General features: G+C 40.8%; 1 protein-coding gene across 2 annotated transcripts; it reads left to right on the top strand.

Moving 5' to 3' along the window:
* The first annotated feature begins 744 nt into the window (after positions 1–744).
* On the top strand, positions 745–27,177 carry sult4a1 (sulfotransferase family 4A, member 1). Of its 2 annotated transcripts, XR_005638196.1 has the most exons (8): positions 745–1,090; positions 14,298–14,428; positions 15,373–15,453; positions 16,622–16,748; positions 16,909–17,003; positions 21,469–21,607; positions 23,929–24,016; positions 26,545–26,655. XR_005638196.1 is itself a non-coding variant. In XM_039792324.1 (7 exons), the coding sequence occupies exons 1-7, from the start codon at positions 922–924 to the stop codon at positions 26,655–26,657; spliced, it is 855 nt and encodes a 284-aa protein (XP_039648258.1). In that variant the 5' UTR covers positions 745–921; the 3' UTR covers positions 26,658–27,177. The 2 variants fall into 2 exon arrangements, 1 of the variants encoding a protein (XP_039648258.1); XM_039792324.1 differs by lacking the exon at positions 23,929–24,016 and having other exon boundaries at positions 26,545–27,177.

Below are 27,177 nucleotides of genomic sequence, written 5' to 3'. Positions count from 1 at the left end.
GATTGGATTAACGCACGTCTATCAATTCATTTTACTACACAAGAGCCAATCAACAGCAGTGACGTCACAGCCCCCTTAAAAAAAAGGGAAGAAAAGAAAACGCACTAACCCTCGTATAGACCTTAGGCTACTTCTGTTTTCTTTGCCTAGCAGTTGTTAGCGGATTTATCATAGCTGTTTAATATTTCTATGGTGACCACAGACATGATTTATAATGGTGATAGAACACTGTCCTTTTCACTGCTGTGTGTGTTTACAAGAGAATAGGGCCTTTCACAAGAAAAAGCAAGTTATAGATTTGGGAAAGCTGGTAAATTTGCCAAGTTTAGCCTACTTGCACTCACTGTCAAGAAAACCTTTTACTGCTTTTTTATTACATAGACCTAATAGCTTTTAAAGTATTATCTTAATTGTATATTATAAGGACTGCACACAATTAACACAGTTAAAATCACAATAAAAAATCACTATAAAAGCCTATAAGACTGACATTATAAGACTCATTTATGTATTTATGATGTATGTATAACATGGTAATTGAGTAGGCTGTATGACGTAGGCCTATAATAGGATTATAACATGATGTGTTATTACAGCAGCCTTATGGTAATAGTTTTTACTTGAGTATTTAATGTGTTGCGAAGCATCCTTCATCTGCCGTCGCGCGCATCCTCGGGCTCGGCGCGAGTGGTCCTGATGCTGGGGACTCGTGCGCGCGCATTACATCACTACTCTCCTGCGTGATTGGCTGTAGGTCAACCCATCCGCCTGCCGCGCAGCATCCACAGCAGCACCGTTTCAAATCAACCTCATCACCACCGTCATCCTCACGTTTTGATTGAATACAACAACAACAACCAAAAATCGTTCGCGTGGGTGTGCGCGTTTTCCTTTTTCTTGCACTGGCGGCTCGTTTCGAGGATGGCTGAGAGCGAGGTAGACACGCCAAGCACGCCCATTGAGTTTGACAGCAAATACTTCGAGTTTGATGGAGTGCGGCTGCCACCCTTCTGCAGAGGGAAGATGGAGGAAATCGCCAACTTCTCGCTCAGAAGTAGCGACATATGGATCGTCACCTACCCAAAGTCAGGTAAACAAGCCTCGATCTGCGTCTCCATTCGGCACGGTGCTCTCTCTCTCTCTGTGTGTCTCCACATGCCTCGGCGGTCTGCTGCTCCGTGCTGCAGCGGCAGGCTTCCCCTTGTGATCATCAAAGTTTGATAGAAATATAAATAATAGCACAGAGCGAGTGCATTTACAACCTATTTGTTGGTACTTACCATTATGGCTATAGGATGTGCAATGCCTGATAGGGTACTGGTGCAATATTGTTATATATAGATATGCTGGGTTATATTTGATATGGTATTATGCAATTGGGCATTGTGCAATACAGAAGTTATTGACCACAGCGTGAGTTAACGGGAAATGTGCAATCATGATCAAAATGAAGTGCAATACGAGGGGGAGGACGTGTGGTGGGTTCTCTCCTGTTCTTCTGGGACTGTGAGGAAAGGACTGGGCGGGTCACAGTCATCTGCAGTTATCTAATATCTCGTTAAGGTTGCGCCGGTGCTGCGGAACTACATCTTATCGAGCTTTTACAACCAGGATCTATCCCAGTATAGGCTATTCTAATCAGATGCCAACAAACGGGAGTCCAATTGAATCGAGTAATGCCTGCGTCAGTTAAACTGGCCTGTGCACCTGCCTGCCAACATAATCCCACGCGCTATCAGACACGGATGGAAGTTGGTGTTTACATCCAGCTTCGGAGTGCCGTTGCGCAGCGCTGCTGCAGGCCGGGCTGCCGTGCGCGATGCCCTGCTGTGCGCTGGGTGGGTCCCCCCCCGGTCATGTGATGACTTCTGGGCAGCTGGAGCTCGGCTGTCAGTGAGGCAGAAGGGATATAGTTTAGCCTACTATTGTCGTGGGAATTATATTTCTTGTTCTGGTTTAGCATCTCAGTAGCATGTTTTATTTATTACTTTTAATGCCCACCATGACCTGGCTCCAGATGATATATTAGACCTTTTAATCTCTTATGGACTTTGGTGCACTCTTCCAGAGTCCAGGCTGAACACTAAAGGGGACAGAGCTTTAAGCAGGGCTTTTGCAATCGGACTGAGGAAACAGGGCTGTCTGAGTCACTGTCTTCATTTAACCCTGCTGTTGTCCTCAGGGCAAATTTGACCCATTTTCAAAAAAATGTCTATATCAAAAATTTGGGTTACTTTCAACCAAATTGCAAAAAAAAATGAACATGGATGGTTCCATTTAACGCTCTTATCAAGTAAAATGAAGGACCAGTTCACTACTTTCATTGGATTTTGGGTGTTTTATTCAATTTTATAGCATATTTCAGCTTTTTAAACTCAAAAAGTAGGTTTAGTGTCCATGTATTCCAAGAATAAGTGTAAAACCCGCTGTATGAGTTGGTAGTGGTGAGGGGAAAAAAGCGTCATACGTAAAAGTGACAAACATGGCGAAAAAAGGGCCAAAACTGAGAAAAAAAAGTGTCAACATTTCTTTAGCCGGGAGGACAACACAAGGGTCAAGTCTCATCTGAGAACCTACTTCTGTCAGAAAACATATCCTGATTTTACGAGCTGCCAGTTTCTTTTATTGGGTTTTTATTTCTTGTCTGTTCTTTTAATTCAGCTCTTTGTGTATTTTAGGCTTCTAGTTGCTGTTATGCAGTCTGACTAAAGCTTAAATCTACTACTAACAAACGTTTGTTCAATAAAAAGTTATTGAAGATGGAAAATAAGGTGGCAAATTACAGGTCAGAGTTCACAGAAGTTAAACTCGACGTGAAAAAACTGTGCAGATTGGCCCCTGTGAGCGAGTCCACTAATCACAGTGATTCCATCAGAATAAATTGAATTTGATCTTGTAATCGGTTATACTTTACTTGAAGGTATCTACATAAGAGTGACATGACACTGTCATGAACGTGTCATAAACATAAACAAGTCATAAACGTTTATGACGTAATGCTTCTGTCAGACAGTGTCATTCGTTTTTTCTCATGACAAGTTAGGGTTAGGGTTAGAGTTCATGTGTTCATGACAGTGTTATGTCACTCTTATGTAGATACCTTCAAGTAAAGTGTTACCTTGTAATTTCTGGCCAAGCCTTTAGTCGTAACAGTACCAGAAGCCAGAGAATAAAGGGGTCTGAACAAAAATGTAAGAGGGGGGGTCACAGGGTTTAATGAGGGGAAGCACACAGGGTACGCAGCTAAATCTGGGCCAAAAATATTGATCATTTGAAAAAAACTGTTGAAACAAAAAGATCAATTTTTAATCTTAAACTTTGAAGAAAAAACAACAACAATTGAAACTGAAAGATTAAGTTTTGATCTTGAACACTGAAAAACACAACAAAAAGGTCTTATAATATAATTTTGATTCAGTTCTGAAATTCTTTTGAATAAATCATATATTTTCACAGGGTAGACTTCATTAGGACAACGAGTAACGCTTGATGGGTTCAATTGCGTGAATGCATTGTATATTTGTATGCATATGTTAGTGAGTGGAACGCAGCGCGTTGCTGCATAATACTGCTGTATACACGTTCTGTTACATGATACCGTGAGAGAAAGCAGCAGAGCCAAACTCTCCCGTGTGTAACAGCTTCCTGTTTAGGTTTTTGCCCTGCAAGCATAGATTTGTGTTGCAGCCTTCCATTCCACCCCAGAGAGGCCTTGTGCTATACTCTTCATCATTCATTTAGACTCTCCTGGAACTCAGCACCTCTCATGCTGACTGTGGAAACAAAAGTGGAATTCTGAAATTATATCAAATAATTTGAAAAAAACTGCTATTCCTTCTACAGTATGTTATTCTGAGGGATACTGGGCTGGTATTTTTTGGGGTTACCATGTAACTCCTTGTGATCTGAATCTTCCACATTCAAATGTTGTGGATGGAGACCAACGTGTCTTGTGCTGAGAACCTTTAACACACAAATACATGCATGCATATAGATATCTATGCATGCATGTCCTCCAAGCTGTAAACAGTTGGTCTCCATTCAACAAGATGACACTGTGGAGTGAAAACAGTTATGCATTCATTTACATCCAAAGAACTCTACGTTTCTTGTGCACATGAGAAAGCAAGAATCTCCCCTTTTGGTGTATCAGTCCTCTTGTGGTGCAAAGGGAAAGAAAGCACATAGCAGGCCACATGGTTGGGATGCCGCAGAAATGTGACAGTCTTGGCCAAGATTCTTTAAACCGGGGTGGGTGAGAGTGTGGGGTTGCGCTACAGTTTACGATGGCAGTGCATTTATGACTGTTGTGTCATCAGCCATATGCTCAATCGTGTCTCCCTGCAGGCAACCCACCTCTGCACTGCAAACACACACACACACACACACACACGCTCACAAACACACACACACAAACCACAGGGCAAGTATAAACAGAAGCAGTGACATTGAGGAGAGGACGCCCTCATCTCTGGCTGCATGCTGTGCATCGCTGTGCAAGGAGGATTGCAAAATTTCAAATAAGATGCAATTTAAAATTTTGCGTGTCAGAAATCACAACACATTCTCACTCCCATTGCGTAAAATACGGACGCTTGGTCAGGTGCCTTTGGCGTTGTTACTGACGCTAAAAGTCTCCTTTAGCATCACATCTAAACGCGCTGGGTCGGGACTATTGCCGTCACTTTTGACGCAGTTAGTTTTAGGGCAAGATCGTGGGTGGGATTATAAAAGGTACGTTTCCGTGACACGCGGGACAAGAACGGGACAGTTGGGTTTAGGAAAAGAAATATGGGACAGTTGGGTTTAGGTAAAGAAGAACGGGACAGTTGGGTTTAGGAAAAGAAGAATGGGACAGTTGGGTTTAGGTAAAGAAGAACGGGACAGTTGGGTTTAGGTAAAGAATAACGGGACAGTTGGGTTTAGGTAAAGAAGAACGGGACAGTTGGGTTTAGGAAAATAAGAACGGGACAGTTGGGTTTAGGTAAAGAAGAACGGGACAGTTGGGTTTAGGTAAAGAATAACGGGACAGTTGGGTTTAGGTAAAGAAGAACAGGACAGATGGGTTTAGGTAAAGAAGAACGGGACAGTTGGGTTTAGATAAAGAAGAACGGGACAGTTGGGTTTTAGGTAAAAGAAGAACGGGACAGTTGGGTTTAGGTAAAGAAGAACAGGACAGATGGGTTTAGGTAAGAAAGAAGCCGGACAGTTGGGTTTAGATAAAGAAGAACGGGACAGTTGGGTTTAGGTAAAGAAGAACAGGACAGATGGGTTTTGGAAAAGAAGAATGGGACAGTTGGGTTTAGGAAAAGAAGAATGGGACAGTTGGGTTTTAGGAAAAGAAGAACGGGACAGTTGGGTTTTAGGAAAAGAAGAATGGGACAGTTGGGTTTAGGAAAAAGAAGCAGGACAGTTGGGTTTAGGTAAAGAAGAACAGGACAGATGGGTTTAGGTAAAAAGAAGCGGGACAGTTGGGTTTAGATAAAGAAGAACGGGACAGTTGGGTTTAGGTAAAGAAGAACGGGACAGTTGGGTTTAGGTAAAGAATAACGGGACAGTTGGGTTTAGGTAAAGAAGAACAGGACAGTTGGGTTTAGGTAAAGAAGAACGGGACAGTTGGGTTTAGGAAAAGAAATATGGGACAGTTGGGTTTAGGTAAAGAAGAACGGGACAGTTGGGTTTAGATAAAGAAGAACGGGACAGTTGGGTTTAGGAAAAGAAATATGGGACAGTTGGGTTTAGGTAAAGAAGAATGGGACAGTTGGGTTTAGGTAAAGAAGAACGGGACAGTTGGGTTTAGGTAAAGAAGAACAGGACAGTTGGGTTTAGGTAAAGAAAAACGGGACAGTTGGGTTTAGGTAAAGAAGAACAGGACAGTTGGGTTTAGGTAAAGAAGAACAGGACAGTTGGGTTTAGGTAAAGAAGAACAGGACAGATGGGTTTAGGTAAAGAAGAACGGGACAGTTGGGTTTAGATAAAGAAGAACGGGACAGTTGGGTTTAGGTAAAGAAGAACGGGACAGTTGGGTTTAGGTAAAGAAGAACAGGACAGATGGGTTTAGGTAAAGAAGAACGGGACAGTTGGGTTTAGATAAAGAAGAACGGGACAGTTGGGTTTAGGTAAAGAAGAACAGGACAGATGGGTTTAGGAAAAGAAGAATGGGACAGTTGGGTTTAGGAAAAGAAGAATGGGACAGTTGGGTTTAGGAAAAGAAGAACGGGACAGTTGGGTTTAGGAAAAGAAGAATGGGACAGTTGGGTTTAGGTAAAGAAGAACGGGACAGTTGGGTTTAGGTAAAGAAGAACAGGACAGATGGGTTTAGGTAAAGAAGAACGGGACAGTTGGGTTTAGATAAAGAAGAACGGGACAGTTGGGTTTAGGTAAAGAAGAACGGGACAGTTGGGTTTAGGTAAAGAATAACGGGACAGTTGGGTTTAGGTAAAGAAGAACGGGACAGTTGGGTTTAGGAAAATAAGAACGGGACAGTTGGGTTTAGGAAAAGAAATATGGGACAGTTGGGTTTAGGTAAAGAAGAACGGGACAGTTGGGTTTAGGTAAAGAAGAACGGGACAGTTGGGTTTAGGAAAAGAAATATGGGACAGTTGGGTTTAGGTAAAGAAGAATGGGACAGTTGGGTTTAGGTAAAGAAGAACGGGACAGTTGGGTTTAGGTAAAGAAGAACAGGACAGTTGGGTTTAGGTAAAGAAAAACGGGACAGTTGGGTTTAGGTAAAGAAGAACAGGACAGTTGGGTTTAGGTAAAGAAGAACAGGACAGTTGGGTTTAGGTAAAGAAGAACGGGACAGTTGGGTTTAGGAAAAGAAATATGGGACAGTTGGGTTTAGGTTAAGAAGAACGGGACAGTTGGGTTTAGGTAAAGAAGAACGGGACAGTTGGGTTTAGGTAAAGAAGAACGGGACAGTTGGGTTTAGGTAAAGAAGAACGGGACAGTTGGGTTTAGGTAAAGAAGAACGGGACAGTTGGGTTTAGGTAAAGAAGAACGGGACAGTTGGGTTTAGGTAAAGAAGAACAGGACAGTTGGGTTTAGGAAAAGAAGAACAGGACAGTTGGGTTTAGGAAAAGAAGAACGGGACAGTTGGGTTTAGGTAAAGAAGAACAGGACAGTTGGGTTTAGGTAAAGAAGAACGGGACAGTTGGGTTTAGGAAACGTGACACGTAGGACAAGAACCGCGGTCTACTGGGTGAAAGTCCTGTGTTGTTTGACCCATCCACCCCCCCAACCAACCTCCCTATGCGGATTTTCGGGCTTTCATACTACTCACTACCATTGTCGCTCTTAATGCTACGTCATCTTCAAGCGCTTTTTGCGTCGTATCTGATGCTGACATGCCAATGCCCAAGCGTCCGTATTTTACAAGTTCGGAGTGAGAACGGGTTGAAATCCCCACTAGTCGTGGGGAGTAGTAGTATGAATCAGCCTGTGAAAATAGTTTACATGTAACAGTATAATGTATTCTGTGGCTCATGGAGGAGCTTTCTGAAGTCTGAGAAAATAACCCTGATGATGTCATTAGGGTTATCTTGGATTTTCAGATTACAAATTCATACCTGCATTTGGGGACTCGGGACATGGAGTTTGAAACATGTCGATGTGTACCAGGCAGAGAGTGTCTAATGAAAGCTAATCTAATGCTAATTGCATAAAGGGAAGTGTAGGATTCATTGTCTTTTGGAGCTCAACCCTTGAAGACTACAAGAAAGAATATTTCAATCTTTGCTACATCAATTTGGACCATCCCTGTTTATGTAATCTGTCTCTCAAGATATCTCCAGTTTTATGAAGATGCAACGCTAACGTTCCCCACTCTCTATAAACAGATATCTGCATAAATGCAGAAACTGTAGGCAGCAAGATCTTGGCAAGTGAAACCTTCTGGTTTCAGTTTGTAGTCAAAGTAGTATTGACCAATCATGTTTGCTTTGGTTGCATGCAGGTAAACAGTCCGTGTCAAGACCAAAAGAGGCAGAATGCGTTTGCCGAAATGCAATCTCGGAACCAATCGGCTATCGTCTAGCTTTAAAAAAAAATGTATCTGCATTCAAAATGCAGATATCTGTTTATAGAGATTAGCCTAAATGTCGTCTGGACCTAAAACACCTACAAAAAGTATTGACTCGGACTGCAAACAATGAGCAGTGCACGGAAGAGGAAGTCTTAGCCCGGATATCTGTTATTCGTATATCTGCGTGCTACACTGGAACCCCAGAAAATGAAAGTGAAAGCAAGAGCAGAGTTAGCAACTAAGATTAATGCTTACTCTTAACAAGCACAGGGAAATGTAAATATACATTTTGGAAAAATGTAGCTAATGAAATCCACAATTTTAACTTATGCCTTCAGGCAGTTAGCATTCTATTGGCACCCACCAAACCCAGATCTTTCCATCAGACTGCCAGAAAGTATAGTGTTATATGTCTCTACAGAAACATTTCCCTGAGTCCAAAGGTGGTGTGCGACCCTAGCCGACGCTTGCATGGTGACCTTTGGCTTGTTAAGATGGAACTCAGTGCCTCTCATGCTGACTGTGGAAATAAAAGTGCAATTCTCTAAATAATATCAAGTTGCAGCTGACAGCCATCTTCAACTTTTCCTCTGTGTATACTCTGATGTCAATTGAAAACTTTGACCAGCCATGCTAGCAGAGTCGGCAGACTCTTGGTGAGTTGATTTCTTTATCATGATGAGCGACTCTTATAGTCATGAGATGGCCGCAGACATGGTCTTGCTAGCTTGAGCTTGTCTTCTCCATCTTTCTTCTCTGTGTATACTCTGATGTAATTTGAAAACTTTGACCAGACTAGCAGAGTCAGCAGACTGCTGAGTTGATTTTTTTTCTATCCTGATGAGCAGGGGCGATTCTAGGATCAGACCTTTAGGGGGGCTCAGCCCCCTAATGAGAATGTGACATGGCTACAGGGCCTTGCAAAAGTTCTAACCGATAACCGATGATCTCTGAGCTAGCTACTGAAGCACAACGTCAGCTAACGTTTTTTGACACTTGATGGAACTACACCTGGAACTTTATAAGTCACAGTAATAACGACCAATTCGACACAAGCAATTTTAGTTGCTTACGTTTTAATTCGTGTTCTAATCTGCGCCATGAAATGACCAACTTCTTCTCTGGCGACTACCAATGTTAAACTTCACAACCGTCTCCTGCTCTCCCTCTGACAGATTAGATAGAGACTCAGCCAAAGGCGGGAGTCTGGCACCAACCTCCTCTGATTGGCCAACACTACGTTTCTGTTAACCCTTTCCTTGACTGGGTTGCAGGTGCATAGCATCGGAGACAGACACACAGGATATTAAAGGTCCCATGGCATGAAAATTTCACTTTATGAGGTTTTTTAACATTAATATGAGTTCCCCCAGCCTGTCTATGGTCCCCCAGTGGCTAGAAATGGTGATAGGTGTAAACCGAGCCCTGGGTATCCTGCTCTGCCTTTGAGAAAATGAAAGCTCAGATGAGCTGTTTTGGAATCTTCTCCTTATGAGGTCATAAGGAGCAAGGTTACTTCCCCTTTCTCTGCTTTGCCCGCCCAGAGAATTTGGCCAACCCATGAGAGAGAGAGATCATGGCTTTCAAACGAGAAAAGTGGCAGTTGGTCAAGGCCACACCCCCACCCTCCACCTTGCCACTCCCACTCTCCTCCTCAATAGCTACAGACACAGAAATGGCACATCCTAAGGAAAGCTCATTGTGGGACTGGCTCTAGTGGCTGTAATTCTGCACCAAGGCTGAATTTCGGGAAAGAGACTTCAGATACAGTATTAGGGGACCACTAAGGTCTATATAAAAAGAGACTTCAGATACAGTATTAGGGGACCACTAAGGTCTATATAAAAGAGACTTCAGATACAGTATTAGGGGACCACTAAGGTCTATATAAAAGAGACTTCAGATACAGTATTAGGGGACCACTAAGGTCTATATAAAAGAGACTTCAGATACAGTATTAGTGGGACCACTAAGGTCTATATAAAAGAGACTTCAGATACAGTATTAGGGGACCACTAAGGTCCAAATAAAAGAGACTTTAGATACAGTATTAGGGGACCACTAAGGTCTATATAAAAAGAGACTTCAGATACAGTATTAGGGGACCACTAAGGTCTATATAAAAGAGACTTCAGATACAGTATTAGGGGACCACTAAGGTCTATATAAAAGAGACTTCAGATACAGTATTAGGGGACCACTAAGGTCTATATAAAAGAGACTTCAGATACAGTATTAGGGGACCACTAAGGTCTATATAAAAGAGACTTCAGATACAGTATTAGGGGACCACTAAGGCCTATATAAAAGAGACTTCAGATACAGTATTAGGGGACCACTAAGGTCTATATAAAAGAGACTTCAGATACAGTATTAGGGGACCACTAAGGTCTATATAAAAGCATCCAAAGAGCACCATGTCATGGGACCTTTAAACCTGTTTCAAGACCTTTGAACCTGTAATAGTTTGTCCTCTCTCACTAACAGACAAGTTCGCAAACTCTCACTTGAAGCACTAAAATTGATTTAAAAAAATTTAAATTTAAATGTTTTTAAGAATTATAATTTTTAGGGGGGTTGAGATGAAATTTAGTGACTCGGAGTCATGAGATAGCCGCAGAAATGATCTTGCTAGCTTATGTTTTCCCACCTTACTCTGATGTGTACATTTGACCAGACTTGACCAGCCAGCTAGCTAGCCCAGGCTAGCAGAACCAGCAGGAGGTTAGCAGAGTTGGCAGGAGACTGGCAAGTTAGTTTCGCTTTGCCAGACCTATCTCCACAACGCTGTGGAGTAAGGTCTGGCTCCACCACACATACAGTACATTCTATGATAAAAAAGAAAATGTTCTGGGTTGTTTGCATTTCTTCTATCACAATGGACTTGGGCGGCGCTAAGCTCTGAACGCAGTGATGGGGGCTCTGCAAAATGGTCTCGGGAAGGACTTATCGTTGTGTGTACTTTGTCCATAGCACTCTCCACCAATTGGTCCCAAAACGTCCCAGTTAGATAGTAAATGCTATAAACATATTCTTTGTAAACCTTCATCACTCCCCAAAAGAACCAAGCAGGCCTGCCTTGTTGCACGATGCAAATTTTCTTCAAAACTTGCCATTTTTAGCGTGTAGTTTGTAGCTCGAAGTTTGTTGTTCTTTTCCAAAGCGAACAGACTTTGAGAATGGCAACACAGAGAGCTGAAGATGAACACATCATGTTAGGCAATTATGCTGGTGATTTAATTCTGTTAATCCAGACTACTGGCAAGTTGATCTCACAATCCTGATGAGCGTCCGTCCAATGTCAACCATATAAAGCACAACTCATGTTTGTAGAATAGACAATTCAGCGTACATTTTGCGGAGAGAGGCGACTGTAGAGGTCCAGGCCTTCTAGAACCAATAAAAAAGAATTTAGGTTAATAACGGCTAGACAACAACAACATTTTTCTGTTTGCTTACATTTCTTCTACATTGACATTTGACTTTTTGCCTGAGACATGCAGCTTTAATCTCTGTCTTTTACTACATGTGTATGTAGCCGTGAAGTGCATATTTAAGACCTCTTTATAGGGGAATCAGCTGGTAACATTAAACAATCAGCTGGAATCTGATAGGCTAGCTAGCTATAGCTGATCAAATCTAGAAGCAGCAGTTGTCATCTCAGCTGAAAACAACTGCATAGGCTACCGGCTAGAAATGAGAAGCTGCTTTTGTATGCTTCTGTCTGAAATCAAGAAACAGATGGTTTCATACATTTCTAAGAATTTTGATGAATGAATCTGGACCCTTCCGTGCATGCAGTACAGCGATACATGCAACTGGCTCAAATGATGAATAAAGGTTTTCTTTTAGAGCGAGAGAGCTTTTTTTTTAGGGAAACTGACAAATATCTTGGTGTCGTGATTTATTTGGTTTCACAGCGAGCATGTGGCCAGCCTGAGGCAACACAGATACTGTGGCCTACACGTCATCTTCCTCTGAGAACAGTCGCTGCTGTCATAGCTTATTAAAAAACTATTGATTCTGAATTGATCATTCTCTGATAAAAAACGGAGGGATCTGAGAGCAGCCTCCAGCCTGCATTTTACTGCAGTTTTAAACTCAAAAGAAGTGTCACATTGGACTAGTACATTTGAGCATATCTGCACACAAAGATAAAGTAGTCTTATGATGAGAAAGGCTGTTTTAAAGGTCCCATGGCATGAAAATTTCCCTTTATGAGGTTTTTTAACATTAATATGAGTTCCCCCAGCCTGCCTATGGTCCCCCAGTGGCTAGAAATGGTGATAGGTGTAAACCGAGCCCTGGGTATCCTACTCTGCCTTTGAGAAAATGAAAGCTCAGATGGGCCGTTCTGGAAACTTCTCCTTGTGAGGTCATAAGGAGCAAGGTTACCTCCCAAGGTTGCTCACGTCACATCTACGTCTTCAAGCTCAGTTGGAGGCTGCTCAGTAACGCTCAACCAGCACGGGGAAAGAGACTTCTGATATCCTTCACTGGTCGAAGTATGTGTCCATTTCTTTCTGAAGGGCGCTATGTCTGGATCTGCTGCATTGATTTCGTCAATTGATTTTCTTCATTTAAACTATCCATTGTGAGTCCGTGCAAATGTGCAATGCTAAATCAATGGTGTAGTTTTTCAAAGCTCCATGAATTTGTATTTTTTTGTGTCACTTGGGGACAGATCAAGCTGAAAACACGACACCTGGAGGAAAGCAAGTCCAACATTCACTCTCCTTTTAGCTTTTTTTTCTCCCCATTGGATTGTACATGGGGGTTGGTATCCTGTGCAGCTAGACTTTCCACTTTGTAACAGATTCTTCTCTTTAATAATCTAAAGAAACACTAGTTTGGCGCTTGTGTGTGATCACACCAGTTTTGCAAACACTCTTTCATCTAACATTACAACAGCTGGTTTGGCTTTCTTATTTTTATTAAGTTCATCCCCTGTGTACAACCACTAGTGGTGGAAGAAGAAGTTTACAGATATTCAGTCATTGCAATAAGTAAAAAATAAGATACAAAAATATATACAAATAATATAATATTAAAGTAAAAGCTAGCTAGTCTAAACAGAGGGAAATAAAAGATACAAAAGAGACAGACTTTCAAAAAATCATTAATAATATAAACAGCAGGAGCACTTAAACTAAGAAATTTGACATCAGATATTAAGATAGCTTTCTTATTGGATACCAACTTAAGAGACTCAAAGTACATGTCAAATTCAACCTCCAACACCTGCTTTTCGATGATGTTCACGTCACGTAATTACGTCACTTCATAACGTTCCCTTGGCAACAGGGGAAAATGGCGGTTCTTGTGTGAACTAAACGCAAAATTTTTTCAACTTTCTGCTAAGATATATGTGACTTTTTTGCAACGAAAATGCGGGGATTATGAAATCATGCAAGCACCGCATATTTTGCACGGAAATCTGCAATTTATGCGGCGAAAGTGCAGCATATTTGAAAAAATGTGGCCCCCGCATGAATATGCAGACTTTGGCTGATTAAGCATGGAATTATGCGATCGCATAATCGCGTTTTTCTGGAGGGACTGGTTATTACAAGTAGAAGTCCTGCATTGAAAATGTTACCTAAGTAAAAGTATGAAAGTTTCATCAGGAAAATGTACTTTAAAAGTACTCAATGCAGAAAAATCCTCCCATTTTAGAAACTGGAAACGACCAGTTGTGTGTTTAATGGTCTAATCATTTCAGCTGGACTTGTAGGCCGTTATATTGTTGGTTAGTTTCATTTATAATAAAACATTGTATTATATAAACTACATGTGTTTTGTGTGCAAACATCTGAATGTGTAAAGTAACTAGTAACTAAAGCTGTAACAGATGAATGTAGTGGAGTAAAAAGTGCAATATTTCTCTCTGAAATGTAGCGGAGTAGCAGTAGAAAGTGGCATGAAAAAAAATCAAATAATGTACAAGTACATACCTCAAATTTGTTCAGTACTTGAGTAAATGTACTTAGTTACATTTCACCACTGCTTCTACTTTATATTCTTTTTAATCCTTTTATCTGTCATTTTATTCTGCATTGTTTCTTTCACATGCCTTTGTATTTCTGACATAAAGCATTTTTAATTGCTTCGGTGAAAGGCACAATACAAATGAACCTGCCTAGAAAAACTGGAACATCCCAGACAGAATATCTAGTTTTTAGTTACATTCCACCACTGACAACCACCTTCCTTGTTCTCTCCCTGACGTCCCAGGACTGACTGTCCTCTGGCTCTCTTCTCTCTCTCCTCGTAGGCACTAGTCTACTTCAGGAGGTGGTGTATCTAGTGAGTCAGGGAGCAGACCCAGATGAGATTGGCCTCATGAACATCGACGAACAGCTGCCCGTCTTAGAGTACCCCCAACCTGGCCTGGACATCATACAGGTAATGTAGCTGAAATCAGGTTAGCACTCATTCAGTTCTTCATTTCAGGACTGCAGGAGTTCTGGGTCTGTGGCGGCTTTTAGGTTAAGATTTGCTAGCTGGCAAAATAATGAATGAACGACTAGGCATCGTTGTGGGTGTGCCTTCTGCTGGGTGTAGCAGCATCACGACAACACGTGGATGAGGAAGCCTCGCTTGCAATCACATGCACTGTCTGTCCAAACAGCAAGCTGAATAGCTAGTGTTGCTATTGTAGCTGTAAACTTGTAAACACCCAACGAACCCCATTGACCTTCCTTACAAGACTGGTTCTGCACTTAAAGGCCAGATGACTCATAGGCCTAATGGGTGAATGTGAAAACATGTCTTCTGTGGCTCTGCAGTCTGCACAACGGCTTCCAAAGTCTGAAAAACAATGTCCCTGATGATGTTATCTCAGCTTGGGCTACTTCACATATTTCTAACAGAAAGCCTGAACTTGCACGGAATGTATAAGGTGCTGTTTTTCTTATTAAAGGTGACCTATTCTGCTCATTTTCAGGTTAATACTTGTATTTTGGCTTTTTACTAGAACATGTTTACATGCTGTAAGAGCCAATTAGTGCCGTTAATAGGAACCAATCTTCAAAGCACATACCGTTTTTGACCACGACACACACACACACACACACACACACACACACACACACACACACACACACACACACACACACACACACACACACACACACACACACACACACACACATACAAGCAGTAATTTGTCTGGGAAACCAAAGACGATGAGATGGAAATAAGTGGAACCAATTGTTTTAGCTGCAAATATGACTTGGACTTTCATTGATCAAAAAGCTAAGGGCTTAACGCTTGGGCTTAGCCTCTGCACATGCTTTAGTAATAAGTAATAAATAATAAAGTAATGACTTTGCTTTGTGTTTCCACAGGAGCTGACGTCCCCTCGTCTGATCAAAAGCCATCTCCCCTATCGATTCCTCCCCACGGCCATGCACAACGGAGAGGCCAAGGTCAGTCCAGCGAGACTGGACACTAGCCATGACTTTCCATTGCATTAAGATGCTTATTTAGACGTCTTCAGATTTGGTAGCTGTATTTTAGGGTAGAGTTGATGCCAATGCATCAGCACCGTCTACACGCAGATAAAGAGGAGAGCAAAGAATAAGTAGACCAGCGAAACAATACATTGAAATTAGAAAGCTGTTTACAGAGCAATAACCTGCCAGTGTACATACAAACATATATATTTGGTCCAATATGTGCAAAAAAAACAGATTGTTACCAATAGTGCAATAGTGTAATAGTGCACGGTTTCTGAGCAAAGTGGCACAGTGATGCATTTGTATACTGTAAAATATAATCTATAGTAATTAGGAATAAAGTCTAAAATAAAATCACAATAGATAGATAATTAAATAGATAAAAATAGGGGCGACATCTAGCTCACCCAGCAGAAAGTGCGCCCCATGTGGGCTGAGATTTGAATCCGACCCGTGGCCCTTTGCTGCATGTCGTTCCCCCTCTCTCTCCCCTTTCCTGTAAATAATAATAATGTATACTTTATTAATCCCGCGAGGGGAAATTACAATGTTTTACACATTACACACAGGCCTGAATTACACACACATGCTCAGTACCTCTACATGCACTAATGGAGAGATGTCAGAGTGAGGGGAAAAGGCACACTGAGCAGTTGGGGGTTCGGTGCCTTGCTCAAGAGCACCTTGGCAGTGCCCAGGAGGTGAACTGGCACCTCTCCAGCTACCAGTCCACCACCATACTTTGGTCCGTATGGGGACTTGAACCAACAACCCAACCCAACTCCCTACTGACTGAGCTACTGCCACCCCAAAAGAGATAACTGTAAAGATGTATATGTAATATATACAGTATATATAGATGTAATGTAAATATAATATATATATATATATATATATATATATAATAAATGATAAAGAAAAAGAAAAAAATAAAGAAATGCAATATTTGTTTTTAAAAAACCAATGGAGATATGATGCAAACAAACCTAGTTTTTAATATGCAACGTCTGAAGACAACATAATTGATCCACTCCCATAACCAAATTCTACAGGACTGTACTGTACTCCAACAACAGCCTTACATTAGGACCTAACCCTAACCCTAACCCACATTGTGTACCCTGCGGTTCTCTCCTAGGTGATCTATATGGCTCGTAACCCTAAGGACCTGGTGGTGTCTTACTACCAGTTCCACCGCTCTCTCAGGACCATGAGCTACCGGGGAACCTTCCAGGAGTTCTGCCGGCGCTTCATGCATGACAAGCGTACGTATGTAGGAGGACTGGGACACTGGGACCTATCTGGTTCCAAGTCAGTGAACTCCTGTACTGTTTTGTCTCCAGACTACTGTTAAGTTCATCCAGCTGTATGTTTATATCTCTCTCTCTCTTTCTCTCTCTCTCTCTCTCTCTCTCTCTCTCAAAGTGGGATATGGTTCCTGGTTTGAACATGTTCAGGAATTTTGGGAACATCGTAATGACTCTAATGTCCTCTTCTTGAAATATGAAGACATGTACAAGGTAACATCCTCACTGTTGTGCTTCTTTTTTCTTTTTAGCCATTGTCTGATAGCTTTTTTATTGCTATTAATCATTAATCTTCTCGTCTGAAGATGGATACGAGCAAAACAAAGGACATGCTGATGGATTTTTAGAAAAAAAAAAAGCACCCACTCCATCTCAGACTGTCATACCAGATAACACAGTTGAGATTGTTAGTACCTACAAATACTTGGCTTTGGAGCAAAATGAACATAGTGGCCAAACCAGTGAAGTTGCAGTGAACTCCCCACGGGATGCCCTATTTCTGCCTGTTTGCGGCCAGATTTTTGTCACAGTGATGGCGTAATAACTGTGTTAGATACAGTCACAAAACTTTACAAGTGTGTAGCTGAGTTCAGAGAGAAGGCTGACTTCAAAGATAGGGTGTGGCCCAAGCGACAGCGCTGAAAGTAAGGGGGTAGGAAGTAGGCAAGGGGCCATTGCCCACTTTAGGCCCCTGGTGTTGCGGCTGGTGTGATCCCATTGCAAGATGATTTAGAGTTTACAGTGTGTTGTTGTTGCCCTATGTTCAGTAGGTCTCTTGCTACTTGTTGTTGAGAGCGTTTTGGTTTTGTCGTATGTACAGTATGTTTCTCCCAGGATTTTTTTATTTATTTTTTCATGTTGCACCAGAATTGCCCTCGGGGGACAATACAGGTTTATTGAAATTGAAATTTATTGTTAGGAGGATAACCCCTTGAGATGAAGCATCTCGTTTTCGATGGGGGGTCATCGAGACATAAGACAATACAGCACATGTACACTCACACTCGCTAAAGCTCTGGCTCGTCCCGCCTCGCCCACCCCACCCCACCCGCCCCACCGACTCCTTATTGGAAACAAATCCATGTATAAAACATATTGCAGTATTAAGAGGCATGACAACATTTAGCCCATACATACACATATGTATACATACATATATATATATACATATATATATACTATACATACGCACACCTACATCTATTCTCGCATGTATTCACATAAATAAAAGGAAAGGACAAAAAGTATCCAGAATATTTGGGTATATATTGAATTGAATAACTCTTATTTTGACATCATTTAACTCCACCCTCTAACTATCAGTTTGAGACCTTTTTGTGAGGATTACTCTTAAATTTTTATATATATAAAAAAGAGAAAAAAAAATTAAGAAAAAAAAAAAAAAGATGGGAAAATTTTTTTAAATTTTTACTAAAAAAAAAAAAAAAAAAAAAAAAAAGGGAGAAATGTGGGATTGAATAGAGTGCATTTATTTTTTTTTTTTTATTAAAAAAAAAAAAAATAAAAAAAAAAATAAAATAAAAAAAAAAAAAAAAAAAAAAAAAAAAAAAAAAAAAAAAATAAAAAAAAAAAAAAAAAAAAAAAAAAAAAAAAAAAAAAAAAAAAAAAAAAAAAAAGTTAAATACCAAGTTAGTTTAAATATTATTCTGCAATATGCTATCTTTAGATACCATTCTTGCGTAAAACTCTCCAGTCAAAGAAAAAGAACATAATATGCCAAATCAATATTTGCCCTTTGCTTTGCCAAAGGTCCCTTTTTACCTTATCTTGGGCTATCATGTTTACGAGGCTCAGGCTCAGACATGTCCTCTGTTTTGCAGATAGGCTTTTCTTAGAATAGATTCTTTTAGAACGGAAGGGAGAAGACACAAAAACTGATAGAGAACAGCAACAACAACAACTGATCTAACATTTCACGTTGCTTTTGGCATTGTTAAAATAACATAGCTTCATTTTATCGATGCCTTGTGTATGAATAAAGAAACCTTCGCGATGCTCTATTACTCTTAGGGCTATTTATCCTCTACTTGGTATATATTAAGTGAAGCAGGTACTTACAGAGACTGCCGCAGATCTGAGAGCTAATTTGAAATTGTTCCTTTTTAACTCATTAAACTGCAAGGAAATGGGCCTGCTCATTAGAAATTAATGTCATTGTTTTTGAAGCTAGAGACAAACAGATCCACATGCAACTTAAAGTGCTCATATTATACTCATTTTCAGGTTCATAATTGTATTTAGAGGTTATATCAGAATAGGTTTATGTGGTTTAATTTTCAGAAAACACAATATTTTTGTTGTACTGCACATTGCTGCAGCTCCTCTTTTCACCCTGTGTGTTGAGCTCTCTGTTTTAGCTACAGAGTGAGACATCTCACTTCTGTTCCATCTTTGTTGGGAGTCGCACATGCTAGCTAGGTAAGGACTACTAGCCAGTCAGAAGCAGAGTATGAGGGCGTGCCCTGACAGTACATAGGTAAGGACTACTAGCCAGTCAGAAGCAGAGTATGAGGGCGTGCCCTGACAGTACCTAGGTAAGGACTACTAGCCAGTCAGAAGCAGAGAATGAGGGCGTGCCCTGACAGTACCTAGGTAAGGACTACTAGCCAGTCAGAAGTAGAGTATGAGGGCGTGCCCTGACAGTACCTAGGTAAGGACTACTAGCCAGTCAGAAGCAGAGTATGAGGGCGTGCCCTGACAGTACCTAGGTAAGGACTACTAGCCAGTCAGAAGCAGAGTATGAGGGCGTGCCCTGACAGTACCTAGGTAAGGACTACTAGCCAGTCAGAAGCAGAGTATGAGGGCGTGCTTTGACAGTAGCTAGTTAAGGACTACTAGCCAGTCAGAAGCAGAGTATGAGGGCGTGCCCTGCTAGCAGCTAGGCGAGCATTATAACGTGTGTTCCAAAGTGACCCACGTTTGTCTCTGAAGTAAAGGCTGGACTACAGTAGAGCTGTTTGGAGCAGTTGGTGAACAGTGTTTTCTGTTGGAGATGGTAAGTCCCTTTGGGGGGGACTTTTGGATTTTTGACTTTGTAAACCTATAACATACACAGAAAAGATATATAAAGGAAAGGGAAAAAGCCAGAAAGTACAATATGAGCACTTTAAATGTTTTGGTTTAGCCTCACTCCTCTCATTTTGTTGAGAGCAGCAACATCTCTGATTAATCCACTGTAGACGTACAATACCTGCCCAGCATCCAAACAGCAGACAGCCAAAGATAGCAACTAGCTGGTGAATGTAGCGGAGCATTTAGCAGCTAGGGAGCTAAGCTTTTTCTCAGGAGTTTTTGGAGAGCAATACCAGAGCTAAAAGGAGAGGGAATATTGAGACTTACATGCATCTGGTGTCCATATACACAGGTCCAAATGATTGCTAATGTTGCTCTGTCTGCTGGATGTGTAACTAGGCAACGGTTTGCTAACACACCACAACAACGTTACAAGGTAATAACATGTCAATGTTAAGGATCAGTTTGTTCCGGTGCCCTTTAAAAAAAGGCAGTTATTGTTGAAGAATACAATAGTTTTGTTAGGTTTTCAGCTTTTCTGACCCAAATTCTTGAGACAAAACACACACTACAGAGAAGCAGTTAAAGGTCTTTAATGGGCAACACATTCTCACTCCCATCGCATAAAATACAGCGTAAACTAAGACAAAGAGATAAACTGAATCTGGTGGGTCAAGTTCCTACTCTGGGAGACTGAACGATCGGGTGTCACATTTTGGCAAATGCACTTTTTTGTTTTCATGCCAAGAGTTAGATGAGAAGATCGCTAAATAGGAAGCAGCTACAGTAAGGCAGACAGTTAGCTTAGCTTAGCTTAAAGACTGAAATAGGCATGGATATATAATAATAACTGGATACCGGATCCTAAAATGGGGCCTATTTAGCTCAATGGAGTTGCTTGCTTGGCGCCTACGCCGAAGGTTTCTAAGCTTCCTGGTTTACTTCGGTGATATGCGGCCCACTGAATATGCACAGTAGCAGTTCTGCCGCTGCCCCCCCCCCAGTTCCCTCTCAGCCAATAGACTTTACATTGTGGTGATGTCAGGCTTTATCATATCAAGTTTTTCAATTACAAAAAGTCCATTGATAAAAAATGTATAGCAGAAAGAGTCATAATCAAACTTGTTTGCAGTTGGAGGTGTCTTGGCATTAGTTTTTTTTTTCATTGTAAAAAAGTGGCCACTGAAAAGTATTGGCTGCAAGGCTGAGCGCCCTTCCTGGAGGCCTGGAAATAGGGGGATATGTCTAGCTTGGCTCTGTCCAAAGTTAACAAAATCTGCCTACCAGCTTCTCCAGGGCTAACTGATTTACACATTATATCTTGTTGTAAAAACAATGATATTTCCATCAACTTTACTTTGTGTTTAGTGCTATGTTAGCATACCATTACATTAAAACGAGATGGTGAAAATTATAACTGCTAAACATCAGCATGTTAGCGTTGTCATTGTGAGCATGTTAGAACATTGGCACTAAAGCTTTTAGAATTCAAGAGGGAGGCAGGTTTTCTCTGTATTTGTGTGTGATATTGCTTTCATAGATTTCCCATTTTTATACGCCCCCATTTTTCTCCTCTCCTCTCCTCTCCTCTCCTCTCCTCTCCTCTCCTCTCCTCTCCTCTCCTCTCCTCTCCTCTGGTTTCCAGGATCTGGGGCCATTGGTGGAACAGTTAGCCCGGTTCCTGGGTGTTTCCTGTGACAAGGCTCAGCTGGAGGGCATGGTGGAGAGCTGCAACCAGCTCATTGAGCAGTGCTGCAACTCGGAGGCGCTGTCCATCTGCAGGGGTGAGTGGGAGAGGAAATGGAAGAGGGAAAACACTGCTCACTTCCTCTTGTCTGCTAACTAGGCAGAGTTCTGTGTTTCTGGTTCCCCTCAGGCCTGACTTACTAAGAGGTCTGTGTGGAAGGGCTTTCATTGACACTGACACTGTGGAAGAGTATCTCTAGCACAGATTTACAAGCGCAAGATCAACCAAATGTGTCTTTAAACTATTTTTATTACACCTTTTCTGCACCTGACATTCTTCTTTTTGGCTCCATCAGCTTGTGATTTTACAGTTGGTGTCCCATGGCTGCATGTATGGGTGTATCCAATCTCTTCAGTTAGCCTAAGTGATATCATATTTTTTGTGAATTCCAAACAGTGTGGGGAAAATGTTTAAAAGACTAGTAGACTACTCTCAAATTGCATACAATTAAATATATTGTAAGTGTCTATGTGCATCTGTTAGAACAGAAAAGACAAGAAACACGTCATTATTTAGTTTACCTCCACTCATTATTTCCATGAATGAGTGCAACAAATGCAGTTCCTGGTAGAAGACTGAATGAAATCAGCACTGTGGTAATGCCACGAGTTTTGGATATACAGTATTTGGGAAAAAGAACCATACAGCCAGAAGAGGAAGACACTGAGAGGAGAGAAAGCATAATGTGGTTAATGTTCTTCTGATGATCTAATGATCTCATGATATCATCTGAGCTACCAGAGCGAAAGCTATTTAAAGACCAGGGAAGGAGAGGGAAAAAAAGAAATCATATAACTCTGTTTTTGGAATCTGTTGTGATGGGAAGCTGTAGGGATCAATACGATTGTTGAATGGGAAGCTATCTTAGGTCAATAACCTGGATAGAGCATGGGCTTTAAAGACTAAGTTCACCCAAATTACAAGAACAAAATCTTCCTTATCTCTAGTGTCTATGCAGTTTTGACATTGACAAAAAAAAAAATTTGACTGCAACTTCTCTTTCGAGATCAGTGCCCCCGTTACACTGAATAACAGACAGAACACACACGCACACGCACACACACACACACATATAGGCACGCACCATCATTGATCTCGCTATATATAACCCTTAACCCTGGTGTTGTCTTCCCGTCGACCATTAACTTGTTTTAACTTGTTAACTTGTTTTTTGGCAGGTTTTTTTTTGACGTTTATGTCACTTTTTTCAAAGCTTTCTTTATTCATGGTCAATAAACCTAATTTAAATGACATTATAGCAAATTTTTTAGTTAATAAAAGCAGAAATTATGATTTATTTTGACTAAGAGTTAAGATCAGAGGATGTTGAGTGGACCACAGACAGGTTTATGTCAAAGTTAAGTCCAAAATTCAATGAAAGTAATCATTTATTTCACCTGCGAAGAACATTCTATTGGTTCTCTACAATATAGAGACATACATCCATGTTATTTGTGGGTAATTTGGTTGAAAGAAACCCATATTTCTGATTTTAAAAAAACTACACAAGGGTTAAGTGGTGCAGTTACTCTAAAAGTATACCATGTAGCAGAGAGTGTATGTAATGATTGGGGTGCAGGGTAATATGTGTTTTTATCATTAAATTAAATCAATCAATCAATCAGTCAGTCAGTCAGTCAGTCAGTCAGTCATATTTGCTTATTCATCATTTCATTTCATAATCTCACCTTTCAGCCAATCACCTGCCTCCTGCCTCGTAAGCAAACAAGCTCAAAACAATCAGCTGCTACCAGATTCAGGCAGTTAGCTCCTGTTAGCTAGAGCGACAGCCATGTCTAGCATTACTGTAAAAGAGAGTGGGCATTTTGATTGGCTCACAGGTCACCGCTGTCATGAAGGGTGAAGTTATGAAATGAAAGTGTCCATGTGAAAAATGCCACAATGAAATAAAAAAACTAATTAATAATAAAATAAAAACCCCAAACACTATTTATACATATGATCCAGCTTATTTCATAATCCTCATAGTCCTTTTTTTTTTTTTTTTTTAAATGTATTTAATATTGAGCACTTTAAGCTTCCACAATTATCCAAATAGGTCACGTGATCTTCAGGTTGTGTACATGGATAGGTTGAGATGATTCTACCACCACCATGTGGCTACATGATGCATCTACTACCCAGATTGCACTGTTGATTTCCACCTGCAGGCCCAGCCCACGATATAGCCCTCTTTGAGTTTCATGTAGACGTCTTTCATTTTTATTCCCTAATTTGTTGTAATTTTTCAGTTTGGTTCATGTTTCCATTCCTATTTGGATTTTGGTTTACTTATGGTTTCTGTCATATGTTATTTTTTATTTTTTCCCTCCCCCCATCTAATTCTTTTTCTTTTAGTGCATGGAAGTCTGGTGTCTGATGTGCTATAGGCTTAACACACAGCTGACAGCTGTCAGTCTGATCCGTCTTACACACGCCACAGCAGGTGAGTCCGAGCCGCGGCAGGCTGCTTTCACTTTGGCAGCTGAAACGGTCAGATGAATCGTCAGAATTCTTTACATTCCATTCATCATGCAGAATAATGCAGAGTAACAAGGCCGTAAATTCTGAGCATGGCTACATGAAGACCGAAGCAAAATGAAAAGCCTTAAGGCCAACTGCAAAGATGTTCAAACAGCAGTTAGAGCAGAGCTCTTCAACAGGGGGTTCGCGACCCCTAGGGGGTCCTCAGAGTCATTGCAGGGGGGCCGCCACATTTTTGTTGTTATTTTCTCCCATAAAAATTAAAATGTATCTGAGAACATATATTAACATGAATTCAACATATACACATATTTAGCAAAGATAAATCGGCCTATTCGTAAAAAAAACAAAACAACCTCAACAGCATCGATGATAGGCTTACTGGCCTGTAGGTACGGTAGCCACTTTGGTAGCCATCCACAGATACAGGTAAGCTTAAAGTGCTCATATTATGCTCATTTTCAGGTTCATAATTGTATTTAGAGGTTATATTAGAATAGGTTTACATGGTTTCATTTTCAAAAAACACCATATTTTTGTTGCACTGCAGCTCAGTGTGTTGAGCTCTCTGTTTTAGCTACAGAGTGAGACATCTCACTTCTGTTCCTATCTTTGTTGGGAGTTGCACATGCTCAGTACCTAGGTAAGGACTACTAGCCAGTCAGAAGCAGGGTATGAGGGCGTGCCCTGACAGTACCTAGGTAAGGACTACTAGCCAGTCAGAATCAGAGTATGAGTGCGTGCCCTGACAGTACCTAGGTAAGGACTACTAGCCAGTCAGAAGCAGAGTATGAGGGCGTGCCCTGACAGTACCTAGGTAAGGACTACTAGCCAGTCAGAAGCAGAGTATGAGGGCGTGCCCTGACAGTACCACTTTGTAAACCTATAACGTGCACAAAAAAGATATTTAACACAATAAAGGTAAGGGAAAAAGCCAAAAAGCATAATATGAGCACTTTAAGGATTCACCGTGCATTCCACATCTATTTTTGAGATTAAAATATGATGATATATGAAGATGCAAATCATTATTATTTTAATACTTAGTATTGTAGGGCACCATGAAAAGTTATGTGTATAGGCTTTAGGCCACCCTACACATTATTGCAGGCCCAGTTTTATTGTAGCCCAATTTTATACAATATATGTAGTAGGGGGTCCCTGCTACCGACTGGGGTAAACAACCATTATAGCAAAATATTGTTATTCTTAAAACGTTATTAATTATGCAATTAGTGCCATCTGAAGAAAAAAACTAACAGAGTATTATTATTTTTGGAACATTCATTTAATTTAAAGTGAATTAGCATATTGTATAAATGGGAAATAAACAGACCCCATGAGTAATCTGTGTCTTTCTATCTCCTTCAAAATGAAGGCGATACTGTGAGGGAAAATGTGGTGTAGTGAACCCTACTGCTCATGATTCATAAATTGAAGAAAAATATTTCTGAAAATAAAGTAAACAAGGATAGAATGAGAACTCTTTCTGTAGAGAAAAAGATAATTTTCTCAAATAATGAACTTTCACCCTTCGAAATGACATAAGTGAGTGTGTTCCATTGCGAATCCATTTCAACCAATTTCAATAACCAATCTATCCATTTTCACTTTTTGTCCTGATATAAGTGCTAGTGTCTGTTAAGTTACCACTGGTTTTAGTAGTTAGGGCATGGATGGTAGTTCTAGTGGCTTCTATAACAAATAATTAAGACGTGTTGGTATATTTCTTTTAAAAACAGAGTCATTTCAGCATGGAAGTGTGATTCAAATGAAACAGATATAGATCACTTTTTTTATCAGAATACAGCACAGAAAATCTGCTTAGAAACATGGGTAGCTCACCTGGGTAGCTCACCTGGGTAGCTCACCTGGGTAGCTCACCTGGGTAGCTCACCTGGGTAGCTCACCTGGGTAGCTCACCTGGGTAGCTCACCTGGGTAGCTCACCTGGGTAGCTCAGGCGCCCATATATAGAGGTTTACTCCTCGGCGCTGCAGGTTCGACTCCCTGTAATTCCCCTCTCTCTCCCCTTTCATGTCTTCAGCTGTCTTATATAAATAAAGGCCTAAAATGCCCAAAAACTTTTCTTGAAAGAAATATAGGAAATATTGGATAGAATAGAACAACACAATGTAATGCTGCTAAATAAAACATCACATTAATTATTAATTTCACTTGTTTTCAATTTAAACAAATTGTATATCCAAATACCATACACATTTTCTATAAGCTCAGACTGACACTTTTTAAATAAAACTATTCCAGTGCTGGTTCCATGGTATCAGAATTTTGGATAGTCACCATGGAAACATTAATTGGTCATGTGACAAGTGCTGGGAAGATTGGCAGAACAGGCAGCCAAGTGACAGAACTCTGATCCAATGGAAATCACACTTGTCAGATGGACACTTTTTCAGTGAGCTGTTCTAAGTTAACGATTTATTCAAATTTAAAATTCTGTCCCTGTCCCTGTGTATCCTGCCTGCAGGTCGTGCAGGTCTGTGGAAGGATGTCTTCACTGTGTCTATGAATGAAAACTTTGACGCTGTGTACAGACAGAAGATGGGCAAGTCCGACTTGACCTTTGACTTCTGCCTGTGAGGAGCACCTGACGCCACTCTCTACCCTCACGGATCGGCTCCAGTACAGTTGACCAAACCCACGCTCCTACTGTACACCTCCATTCAGTCAATATGTCTGAAGTCCAATGGTACAGTCTGACAGTGGGATTACACTCCAAGACTTTTCCCAGAATGCAATCTGTCTCAAGTCAACAAGACATCCAAAATTCCACCTTTGTGGACTGATCAAAACCAATCCAGATTTTATTGGGAATTTATTGAAATTTCTCAGCCGATAGTTAAACCAAACCTCCCTCAACCCCTACCTCCACAGTATGTCCCCACTGCTGTGTATGTATATGTGTATATAGTAACCAGGGTTCGACTGATATAGGGTTTTTTGAAGGCCGATATCAATACTTTTGAGCTGAAGTATTCAGGTCAACATTTCTTTTCAAAATCTCCCACAATATGACCGCGTTCATAACAGGGATTCAAGCTACGTGCAGATATTTGTGACTGAAATACAGAGAAAATCACACACCAATATAGCTGAAAAG

The sequence above is a fragment of the Perca fluviatilis genome, chromosome 23 (assembly GCF_010015445.1).
Source record: "Perca fluviatilis chromosome 23, GENO_Pfluv_1.0, whole genome shotgun sequence".
Lineage (NCBI taxonomy): Eukaryota > Metazoa > Chordata > Actinopteri > Perciformes > Percidae > Perca > Perca fluviatilis.
Note: the sequence above shows the minus strand (reverse complement) of the source record. Positions and strands in the feature narration are given on the sequence as shown.

Bases quoted from the DNA above. Each gene is read 5' to 3' on its own strand.
- sult4a1 (XM_039792324.1), top strand. From the start codon at position 922: ATGGCTGAGAGCGAGGTAGACACGCCAAGCACGCCCATTGAGTTTGAC. The intron at 16,749-16,908 runs GTACGTATGTAG...TCTCTCTCAAAG, and splicing joins GCGCTTCATGCATGACAAGC to TGGGATATGGTTCCTGGTTT. The intron at 21,608-26,544 runs GTGAGTGGGAGA...TCCTGCCTGCAG, and splicing joins GGCGCTGTCCATCTGCAGGG to GTCGTGCAGGTCTGTGGAAG.